This window comes from Grampus griseus (assembly GCF_964374135.1).
Source record: "Grampus griseus genome assembly, chromosome: 6".
In the NCBI taxonomy this organism is placed as follows: Eukaryota; Metazoa; Chordata; class Mammalia; order Artiodactyla; family Delphinidae; genus Grampus; species Grampus griseus.
This window is the reverse complement of record NC_139000.1, coordinates 103716967-103729057: the sequence shown is the minus strand read 5'-3', so window position 1 is coordinate 103729057 and position 12091 is coordinate 103716967. Positions and strand designations below refer to the sequence as shown.

The following is a 12091-nucleotide window of genomic DNA, read 5'->3' as shown; positions in this document are numbered from 1 at the left end:
GACTGCGAGGAGAGAGCCTACTCCCAACCCACATGGGATTGTGCTGCAAGCCAGAAACAAACTTGGAGTCAAGCCACTGAAAGTGTGGGGCTGTTTGTTACAGCACTGAGCCTACTCTGACTATTACAGGGGGGTCTAAGCAAAAGAACTAAAGCAATATATAGTCAAAGTACCCTATTTTTCCCCCAAAGTACTTTATCTCTAACTTTCTAGTGGAAACAAATGAGAAAAATAAGCTTCACTTTATAGAAATCCACTTGGAACAACTCTATTTTGCTGCATCTCACACTACTCCAAGCAGGCGTTCCAAACCGGAAGTTTCATTCACAATTCCCAACAAGCTATTTCGCTCAAGAAAACATCGGGCTGACATTTCACAAACCCTTTCTTGGACTACAGTCTTTTTTTTTAATCAGAATATGTTCTCTAGCCTTCCCTTTAGTACTTGGCAAAAGGAGGGACTTGAACTTTAAATTCTATGCTCCTTTATACTGAAAAATGTTATAGTTCTGATGTCCAATCAAATGATCCTACTCCGCCTCTGTCCTCAATGGATCTTAACTAGAAGGCTCGTTCTTGCTGCTAGGTATTTGATTCAGCTGAGTAGCTCAGCAAATGCATGCACTTTCCCATCCTTTGAACAGTGTGCTCTAAAATTGCCGTTAAGCCAGAAAACTGAAAAGACCTATTATCAACGCACTTGGAGTTGCATTAGCATCAACGCAATAGCACTCCCAGAGCCTGGGCTCCCCAGAGGCCACTGCCCCAGCCCTATAGTTTTGGGGTGAGGGCAGAGGAAGTGGTTAGGCAGCTCTGATCACACTCCTTCAAGGTCAAATGGGGAATCTACTGAAACTGGCTGGATACGCAAGCATCAGGATTATGAGAGTAACCCTGTCTGTAGGATTGGAGAGGCAGGGTCACAGCCCAGACAGACCCCAGCCCCAGGCAAAGAGCCCCTTACTCGGCATCAACATTAGAGACGAGGTCTGAAGGGGGCTTATGAAACCTTATGAAACTGGTCCAGGAGCACCCAGGGTTCTAAGAGCAGCCACGTTGACCAGAAAAGCCCTTTCTCGCTATCCAAATCCCACACATCCTCTGATGCTCACTTCACCACTGAATCTCATCCCCCGCAATTACAGTCACTTTCTCCACCCCCTTCAGAGCCCATTCTGAGCGCTTGAGCCACTGCCGTTAGGGCCGCATCCTGTGATGTAACTACAGGGAATGCTACCTTGGCAGAATGCAGGCCATACAATCCTTGAGGTCACAGAAGACCTCCATTCATCTAGGTATTTCTCTCTGTGCCTAGCAAATAGCAAATGCTCACTGAACATCCATGGGGCTCTCCTCCGGGGCATCAGGTCCTCCCCAGGTCCCAGACCTGCACAGCTCAGGACACCAGCTCCCTTCTTTATGAAGCACGAGGTACTACCCCCCGTGATCAACACGGGTTATTTCAATTAATCCTTACAAGAACATTGAGGGGAGGTATTATCGCCATCTCATTATAAAGCTGTGTACACTGGGGTCCAGAATGATAAGAAATGTGCCCACGTTTGCCAACTTAGTAAGTGCCAAAGCCAGCCAAACCAGCCAAACTGGTTCCACCCGGCTCCAAAGCAACTGCTGAGTTTTGTTTTGCTTGGGAGCTAACCCGTAGCTTTAGGTCCTGTCTTAGTTAAATGGCCACAGTGACAAATGAAGAAAGATCCCAAAGTGAACCTGAGAAGATGTTTTAAAGCCCTGCTCTGTATCCCGGCTGGGTCAGGAGTCAGGGCCTCTCTGCACGTGGCCTTGGTCTTGCTGCAGCCCTGACCCCTGGGCTAATGACTGGGCGTTTCCCTCTCTGTATCTGGTGCCTCCCTGCATCCCTATCTGGCCCGTGCCTGACACAAAGGAAGGGCCGATAACACCCGATGGATGAAATAATGAAATAAAGTGCCAGACATGCAGGCTGTGGGGACAGAGCAAGGCCCCACGTGGCCTGTTGTTCCGTGGGAGTCTGACCACATTGGTCCGCGTCTGCTATTGATTTTTTTTTTTTTAGCTTCTTAAATTTTCATTTATTTATTTTATTTTTGGCTGTGTTGGGCCTTCGTTTCTGTGCGAGGGCTTTCTCTAGTTGTGGCGAGCGGGGGCCACGCTTCATCGCGGTGCACGGGCCTCTCACTGTCGCGGCCTCTCTTGTTGCGGAGCACAGGCTCTGGACGCGCAGGCTCAGCGGCCATGGCTCACGGGCCCAGCCGCTCTGCGGCATGTGGGATCTTCCCAGACCAGGGCCCGAACCCGTGTCCCTGCATTGGCAGGCGGACTCTCAACCACTGCGCCACCAGGGAAGCCCTGCTATTGATTTTTGAGGAATCATACTTGTGGGAAATACCATTTCCATATACATGATGGATGTGTAGCTACCCTTGAGATTTCACAAACGTCTCACAAGTCGTTTTAGGGGGGCTGGTTAGAGAGACTCAGCTGCTGGTGAGAGAGCGCTGACTCACCTTTATGGGCACGTACCCATGGCTCACGGTGCTTGGATCGCAGGGGATTGGTCGGGGGGCTGCAGTTTGGAGAAGCTGAAAGTAAGAGAGACACAGTGAGGCAGATGGCTCTGCTTCCTTCCACGAGAAGGCCTCAGAGTGAGTTCACAAAACTCCATAAGACAGCCCCTGGGTCACCTTTGCCATGGCTTCCTGAGTCCTATGGGTGACTGACCAACCCAGCCCCCTCTTCTCTAGGGTCAGTGGAGTCCGGTGACTGAGTTCTGGCCAACCGGATGCAGACAAAAAGCATGGCCTATGCCATTAGAGATGATCATACTAAGTGAAGTAAGTCAGAAAGGGAAAGACAAATACCATATGTGTGATCTCACTTATATGTGGAATCTAACATATGGCACAAATGAACCTACCTACAAAACAGAAACATACTCACAGACATAGAGAACAACCTTGTGGTTGCCACGGGGGAGGTGGGGAGGGAGAGGAATGGATTGGGGATTTGGGGTTAGTGGATGCAAACTATTACATTTAGAATGGATAAACAACAAGGTCCTACTGTATAGCACAGGGAATGATATTCAATATCCTGTGATAAACCATAATGGTAAAGAATATTAAAAATACATTAAAATAAAATTTAAAAAAAGAAGAGCATGGCCTGACCACCAGAGCTGTGAAAATCCCTACATGATTCTCTATATTCTTTTCCCCCTTTTCATCTGGTGTTCAGCATGACCTCGGAAACCACCAATAGAAGATGGGGGTTCTCCATCAACCTGGGTCCTAGAATGGCTGTGAGGCAAGCCCCTGGCCACCACCCACTGAATTTCACATCTGCGAGGAATAAACACCACTTGCTCCCAAACACTGAGATTTTGGACTTTAATGAATATAATTCTTCTCTAGGGCAGTTCCTCAAGTGGTCACCCAGGCTCATGCTGGACACAGCCAGGAATGCCAAGTTCACAGAGCAGTCATCCCATCATTACATGACTCTGTTGAAGGGTTTCTTCTTCAAGTCGGCCAAAATCGAACTCTCCGGGCCTTGTATGGGTCAGCTCGGGCGGCCACAACACTGTGCCGCAGACTGGGGTGCTTAAACAACAGACATTTGTTTTCTCACACTTCTGGAAGCTGGAAGTCCAAGAAGGTGCTGGCAGGGTTGGTTCTTCCTGAGGCCTCTCTCCTTGACTTGTAGACGGCCGTCTTCTCCCCGTATCCTCACATGGCCTTCCCTCTGTGTGTGTCTGTGTCTTAATCTCCTCTTCTTATAGGGACACCAGTCCTAATGGATTAGGGCCCATCCTTATGACCTCATTTTACCTTAAATACCTCTTTAAAGATCCAATCTCCAAATACAGTCACATTGTGAGGTCCTGGGGGTTAGGGCTTCAGCATATGAATTTGGTGGGGGAGATGCAATTCAGCTGATGAAAGCCTTCTGCCTGCCGGCCCCAGTTCTGTCCTCTGGAGACCCAGGGGGGTCAGGTTACCCATCTTTGTCCATCTCGGTAAACAGGAAAATGCCTGAGCAAAGGATCCTTAAGAAGCTTCCGTAATGTATTGGTGTCGGTTTCCTTGAGACAGAAATGACAAAGGACAGGATGCTGAGCACATATAAGTGGGCCTTTTGTGAACAGCATCATGTTGGTGACTCCCACCGTTTGACTTCTCATCTTTAGTCCTAAAGGTGAGACCTAAGGAAGAAGCCGTTCTCTTCCGCTACCCAGTTTTCTGCCCTCTAAAATGCGGAGGAGTAGGCTATGGAATTCACCTACTTCGAAACACGGAAGAGTCTTCCTGGGCATCCTCAGAGGTTGAGATAGGTGGGCGCCCACCTCTGTGGCGTCTGGAGAGGACCCAGGGTGTGGCCCGTGGGGACGGGCAGCTGGGTGCCTCTGACGGCAGTGAAGGAGCCCAGACACCCACCAGGGCCAGCGTACCCTGGGGTCCTTTATCTGATGTGTCCCCGACTTCCTAGGTCACACACCAGGGGATGTCCCATTGGTTCCAGGGGTGGGGAGGGTGCAGGTTTCCTACTCTAATGATTCTGCCATGTGTTTGTCCAGTTTATAAAGCCCATTTATGACTGATTCCCACAGCCTTCCTGAGAGACAAGAGGCGCTTCTCCTCTGTTTAAAAAGAAATGATTATCATTTTTCCTTATACCTTCCCCATATCCCTGAGGAAAAGGTAGGTGGGACAATGGCTCACTTTCCCAATTTTACAGGACAGGTGTCTGTGGCTCAGAGGTAATGAGGGGAGGAACCTGGTAAGTGGAACCGGCAAAAGGATGCTCCGATTCCAAGTTTGGATGCTTTCTTCTCTGCTGCACAAGACCTCCAGGCTTGCAGAAGGACAAATCAAGCTTGGGTGAGATGCTCTAAGGTTGTAGAGTCATTAGATATACGTTTTAATTTATTTGTTAAAGATGAAAAGTCAGCTGTTCCTGTTATGGGGGCAAAACTGTGTGCCCTCCAAATGCATCTGCTGAAGTCCTAACCCCCAGGACCTCAGAATGTGACTAATATTTGGAGATAAGGTCTTTAAAGAGGTGATGAACCTTAAATGACGCCCCTGTAGTGGACCTACTGGAGACAGAATCCAATCTGACTGGTGTGTTTACAAGAAGAGACACATACAGGGGAAGACCGTGTGAAGACACAGCGAGAAGCCTTCAGAAGAAACCAACCCTTAACAACTTGCTCTGAGACTTCTAGACTCGTAGAGAGATTGCTGTCTCAGCCACCAAGTCTGTGCTACTTTCTGGCAGCCGTAGGAAGCTAATATAGTTCCCTTTGAAAAAACAGTGTGACGCCTTTTACGTCAATCAAGTGTATGGGCTCCCGCACCTTCTTTCCCATCATACTGACACGAGCAAAGCATGGCCTACAAAAGCCTACGAAACTGTCACTCCCAGACTCAGTGGGATCAGTGATCTTAGGTAACATTACAAGAACAAAAGGTGCCTCCGCTCTGGCACAGCAGGCTAATCCCATCAGCCCCCAGGGGCATTATTACGGGCAGCCCAGCCTCCCGGGCTCGGGACAGGTTTACTCAGGAGCCTTCCCTCTGACTGCCAAGAGGGTGTGACCCAGGTGGAGCTAAACCACTACATCTGAGTGCAAGCAGCATGACCAGGCAGAGCAGAGAAGCACTGGGGCCCCCCTCCACACCCCAGGGGCAAACCCAGCAGCTACATTCTCAGTATTTACTCTGAATGGGTGGCTTTGAAGGCCCCACTCTAGTCTTGGTCCTCTGAGTCTGACAAGTATAGATTCTTGCTCTCAGAGTGTCCTTTCCCTGTTCACTGACTGCAGAGAAGGAAACAGGAAGTTCTTCATGGACATCATGCTGACTGCACTAAGGGTAACGGTCTCCCACCGAGGAGCTCCCTACTGGGAACCACACCGGGAGCAGTGAACGCCCTCACTTGTTTTGTCGCTTGCGTACCTAAACACAGATGAGCGACAGGAAATCTGACTCAGCGCGGACAGAAAGTTACCTGCACCCCGGTTACTTTCTCCAGCTCCCTCAGGGCAGTGTCAGTGTCATGCACGAGGATGGTGACCATCCCCAGGTCACGGGCCGGCTTCAGATTAACTTCGAAGTCATCCAAGAAAACCACCTGAATGCAAAGAGCATGGATACTAGCATCACTTCTACCAAAGCAAAACTCATGCACAAGGGCCACTGGCCAGAAACACGTTAAAGTGAGAACAGCGGTTGAGATTAAGAATTAATAATCTCACAATAAGATTGATTAGAGATTAAGAATTATTTTTTCTCTCCATGTAACTCTTTACTCTTAAAATTAAAAACATTTAATTACATAAACATAAACACACAGATAGATATACATGTTCACTGAATTCTGAAACTGTAAAAAGATTAAAGAAGAATATAAACTTATCAGGATGACATTAAAATTCATCTAGGAAAATGTATGAATAGACCCCCCAAAAAATGTCTGGAAAAGAACTATAATAAAGTCAGATAATAAAACAGAGAGTCGAGGAATAGACTCATATCCAAATGAAAATTTAGTTTCTAATAAAAGTGTCATGCCCAATTGGTGAGGAAAAAGATTATTTAAAAGATTATTAAATTATTTCAACAGTTTGGGGGAAAAAGTGGGTCCTTCCTTCACTTATTCCCCAAATAAATTCTGAATAGATCAAAGATTTAAATGTCAAAAGAAATGATACTTAAAGAAAAAAAGAAAATCCTTAAAGTTGTAGAAGAAAGCATGGGGCAGTTATTTATAATCTTGGATTAGGGCAGGCCTGGTTGTCTAAGCAGCTCATCCAACCTAAAAGCCATCAATGAAAAGACATTTATTTATATGCATACTAAAATTTAGAGCACTGTTATAATGCTTAATCAGGGGGCTGAGAAGAGCAGGCAAAGTTTGAGAGGAGAAGGGAAGAGATCTGGGATTGAACAGGTAAGGATTTCCCTCTGATCAGCTTGTGGGTGAAGCAGGGTTAACAAGAAAGGGTCAGAAATGCCAGAGAAAGGGATTTCATCTTGGTCCAAAGGCCTTTTTGGAGACTGGAGTAGGGAAACACAACAAAAACAACATTTTAGACTAGATAATCTAGAGACGGCATGAAGACAGAATTTAGGGGTGCGGGGATACCCCTACAAGGAGAGTTCTGCAGTATTGGAGCCCATTCCTGCCCAGCCTTTGGTGGGGTGACCCTGACCAGCCTGTGTCTTGGGAAAGTCTCCCAGGGTCTATGTTTCTTTTAGGTAAACTGAGGCAGCTGGTCTGGCAGCTTTTGACAATACCTGTTTTAACCAAGGTCCTGTAAGAGCCACGGAGAGGAGCCAGATGCCCACCTCCGGTAGAACTTTCTAGGTTGAAGTGGTGGGTAAAAGCCCTTCAGAAGTCCTGGCCTGGGAGAAGTGGCACCTGCCACTGGACATAGGACCACCCTGCCAGGTCCCAGGTGTCCCCCATCTCTTCACGCCTCCTCAATTTTTCTTGATTGCAATATCTCTAGAACATTCTTTTCGACTGAAAGGCAGTGTCTAGGTACCTCATTGGGGCTGGCCTTCAAGACGTCCAGCACGAACTTGTAGATCTGAGGGTCAGGCTTGGCCATTCCGATCCTGCATGACTCAATCAGGAAATCGAAGTGCGGCCTGAGCTCACACATCGTCTGGGCCAGGCTGCCTCTCTGGGTGCTGTCATCCAGCCAGATGTTGGTGAGGATGCAGGTTGTAAATCCTGAGTGAGACGGTACCAGTGAATAAACCAGCTATAGAACTTTGCTCTGAGAAGCTCCGGGTATTCCACAGGGGGCCCCAAGACGGGGCCAGGCGGGGTTCTGCTCACTTACATCAATCTCCTGATGTCTGGCTTCTAAACTGACAAGTTAGAAAAGCACCATCGTTACCCATAAGCCCCTCCCGGTGCAGACGCTAGAGCCCCTAACGGTGTGCACCAAGGGCTTTCAGATGGAAACACTACATCCCTTCATTTCTTGCAATCGTAGAGCAAGAAGTTGTGATATTCGTCAGCTCATTGGATCAGAGTTTTGACCTTCATCAGCCCATTCGATCCTCACACCTTTGGGGCAGGCAGGGCAGATCTTACCACCCCACTTTTACCAATGGGAAAATGGAAGCTCAGACACATTTTAAGCTGCCCAGAGCCGCAGAGTGCAGGCAGAGCTGAGGCTGGCCCAGAATCCCACCTTTGGACTGCCACTCCAACCCTTCTCTCAGTCTACGTTACTGCAAACTCTGCTGGACCACGCTTCAAAACACCTGCCTTGGCAGAGACGGTGCTCCCACTTCAAAACCAGAGGAATGTAAACAGAGACAGCATTATCCCCTGCCTAACCACACAGGACAAGAACCGGGAGATGCTGGAAACAAGACAAGGATAAGTCAATGGACAGACCCTTTCCATGTAATATGAGTGGGAAATATGTCTCAGACACAACCAGGTAAGGCTACTGATACGTGGGGAGGATGACCTCAAACATGCCTGTGACGAAGAGCTGGGCTCTGCCACTAAATAAATGTCTATTCAAGGAAAATCAAGTGAAGGAATTACTAATACATATGAGTAGAAATGTGCCTGTCATTGAATTCAATGCACATTTAGATGTATTTTGACCTGACCCTCCCAAGGGTTCTCGTGTGGTTGGGTCAGAGAATGGCCAGTCTCAGATCCTTACCCTTCTTTTTGAGAGTGAGAGCTGCCTTAAGCATGGGGTCGTTGACCTTTCTTGCTGCAAGCGCCTTGCCAAAGATCTGATTTATAGAGAAATTCTCAGGGAGGCAGATTCCAGAGTCCTCAGAACATTTCCTGCAGTTTTCTTCCATGAATGGCATCCACTGTGAAAGTGAATTGATGAGGGATTGTCAATTGGTGAAACCACTTGGAAAAGCTTTGGGCAGCATTTACTAAATCTGAACACATGCATTCCCTGTGATCCAGCAATTCCACTCCTGGACACATACCCAGTGGAAATGTCCACATATGTTCACCAAAAGACATGTACAAAAATGTTCATAGCAGTACTTTTCCTAAGAACTGCAAACTAGAAACTACTCAAATCCCCGTTAGGGCTGAACTGGGTCCCCTACAAATTCATGTTGAAGTCCTAACCCCCAGGACCTCAGAATGTGATTGTCCTTTGGAAAGAGGGTCTTTAAAGAGATCATTAAGGTAAAATTGTGGTTCTCCAAGGACAATGGTGCTTCAAGGACAAAGGACGACCCTGCCTGTAAAAGTTGCAGCGTTACACCCCCAACAGGACTCTTACTCGCTCCCCTTACCGTGTTGTGATGGTTACGAAATTCCCTGAGCCCACCTGGGCAACGCCCACCTGGGCAACGGGACCTGGCCCAAATAAGGAAAGGCATCTTGCCTGTCCCACTCCACCCTATAGAAGGAAGGTATATGTGCCTCGACCAATCCGTAAATGAAATTTTCACCTCAGACCGTTCCTTTGTTTTCTGGCTATAAAAACTGATCAATAGCACATGTTTGGGCTCGACTCTCCCAGACTACTAGGAAGTCAGCCGGCCCACTGTTCAGGCAGCCACCCCTCCCTCTAATAAATTCTATCATCTTTACATTCTGCCTTTGTGTCTGGAAATTCTTTTCCAACCTGCATTCGGACCACGACAAAAATGACGTCGGGGGGCCCTAATCCAACCTGACTGGTGTCCTTATAAGAACAGGCGATTAGGACACAGACACACACAGAAGAAAGAATGTGAGGACACAGGGAGAAGTCGGCCACCTAGAAGCCAAGGAGAGAGGCCTCAGAAGAAACCAACCCTGCCAACACCTTGGTCTTGGGCTTCTAGCCTCCAGAGCTATGAGAAAATAAATTTTGTCGTTTAAGCCACCCAGTCTGTGGTATTTTGTTATGGTAGCCCTAGCAAACGAATACACCCATTAATAGCAGAATGGATGGTTGATTTATACACTATCATAGTAGCACTCTTGTCTCGTGTATAATAGTCCCGAACTAAAAATTACCCAAATACCCATCAATAGCAGAATGATAGAGAGCCCAGAAAAAAACCTCACGTGTCAATTAATTTATGACAAAGGAGCCAAGAGTACACGATGAGGAAAGAACAGTCTCTTCAATAAATGGTGTTGGGAAAACTGTATAGTCACATGTAAATGAATGAAATTCATACCACTTCTCCCTTTCCTTACCTTCCAACAGTATTACTGCAGCTTTTTTTTTATTGATTCACGCTTCAGTAATGTTTATCCCCAATGGTATCATTACAGTTTTCATTCACGAGTTGCCAAAATATGTGTGTGTGTGTGTGTGAAAGACAGAGAGTTTTAAAGTGGCCACAATTCACTACACTCCCCACGCTAAGACCACACTTGTCTTCACTGGAAAGGTGGGCTCTGCTTTCTATTATGATGGGCCCCAAGTTCTCTGTTAGACTGATAGGTGGCTGCAATTCATAAATTAAAAAAAAAACCAGACTGCTTTATCTGTGTGCTCATAGAGTAGATTCTCAATAGCCTTTCTTCTCCGAGGCACTAATTGAGAATTCAAGTGGTTTTAGATCCTGATTACTTTATTTAAAAATAATCTCCAACTATACTTCAATTTTAAAAAATCGAGGTTGTAGTAACAACAATAACTACTATCTATTGAGCACTGATTACGTGCCAGGCACTGTGCTAAGCACTTTTCAAGCTTCATAACAACCTAGGAGACGGAGCATCTTATCGATCTCATTTTACAGGTGGCAAAACTGAGACGCTGAGGGGTTCTGTGACTTGCTGTGCTCACGCGTCTGTAAGTGGGAGCTATGCTCCAAATCCCGACATCAGATTCCAAAGTCCACCCATCTTATAGTTAGTAATTAACAAAACTTCCCCCGACCCAGTGGCCCTTGTCTGAAAATAAGTACTCTAAGGATGACTACTATCAAGAAAACAGAAAATAACAGGTTGGCAAGGATGTGGAAACACTGGAAACCTTGTGCACTGTTGGGAGGAAAATGTAAAATGGTGCAGCCACTATGGAAAACACTATGGTGGTTCCTCAAAAAATTAAAAATGGAAAACTACCCTATGATCCAGCAATCCCACTTCTGGATATATATCCAGAAAAACTGAAAGCAAGATTTCAAACTTATATTTGTACACCCATGTTCCTAGCAGCATTAGACATGGTGACCAAGAGGAGGAAGTAACCTAAATGTCCATCGATAGATGAATGCATAAACAGAACGTAGTCTACCCATACAATGGAATCTCATTCATCCTTAAGAAAGAAGGAAATTGTGACACATGCTACAACATGGATGAACCTTGAAGACATCATGCTAAGCAAAATAAGTCAGTCACTAGAGGACAAATATTGCATGATTCCAGTTATATAAGATATGTATAGTAGCTAAAGAGAGGCAGAAAGTTCAGTAGTGGTTGCCAGAGGTTGGGGAAAGGAGGAATGGGCAGCGTTGTTTAATGGGTATAGAGTTTCCGTTTTGCAAGATGAAAAGAGCTCTGGAGATGGACAGTGGTGTTGGTTACCCGGCGTGAATATACTTAACACTACCGAATTGTATACTTAAAAATGATCAAGGTGGTAAATTTTATGTGATGTGTATTTAACCACAGCTTAAGGGGGAAAAAAAAAAAAAGCTACTCTGGCTGCTGTAATTCCCTGGCATAGATCTTCAAGGGCTTGGAAATTTCCTAATCACTGGGGTGTGGCCCTCTGCTTGGATCAAAGAGACAATAAACAATCTGAAATGTCTCCAGCCCAGTCTTGTGAGTTAAGCGTTATAAGGGGTAAACGGGTGAGGCAGACATGGCCCTGCCCTCACGGAGCTTACGGTCAGCAGGGGAGATGGGTGTGTAGTTACAGAACACCTTCTCAAGGGGGGTCTATGAGGGGTCGCCACACCTGGGAAAATGTGATCTCTCCCTTCATCATGCGGGCGCTGGAACCATCTGGGCCTCCCTTCACGAAAGCTCCATTCAGAAAGCCACTGCAAGACACAAAGAAGCATCAGGAACGTTCAGATGACTTCATCACAACGGCAGGTAGGGGACAGACATCTTGATTTTGGACTTC

General features: G+C 46.6%; 1 protein-coding gene across 2 annotated transcripts in view; it reads right to left on the bottom strand.

The window, feature by feature from the left end:
• EPHX2 (epoxide hydrolase 2) overlaps positions 1–12091 on the bottom strand; it is a 58716-nt gene that overhangs the window by 32609 nt on the left and 14016 nt on the right. For both annotated transcript variants that reach the window (XM_082656150.1, XM_082656149.1), the window contains exons 2-6: positions 11921–12005; positions 8699–8858; positions 7550–7740; positions 6010–6132; positions 2505–2579 (exon numbers count right to left, since the gene is read on the bottom strand). In XM_082656150.1, the coding sequence (XP_082512276.1) occupies positions 2505–2579; positions 6010–6132; positions 7550–7740; positions 8699–8858; positions 11921–11950 (579 nt within the window). In that variant the 5' untranslated portion in view covers positions 11951–12005. The remainder of the gene's footprint in view (positions 1–2504; positions 2580–6009; positions 6133–7549; positions 7741–8698; positions 8859–11920; positions 12006–12091) is intronic.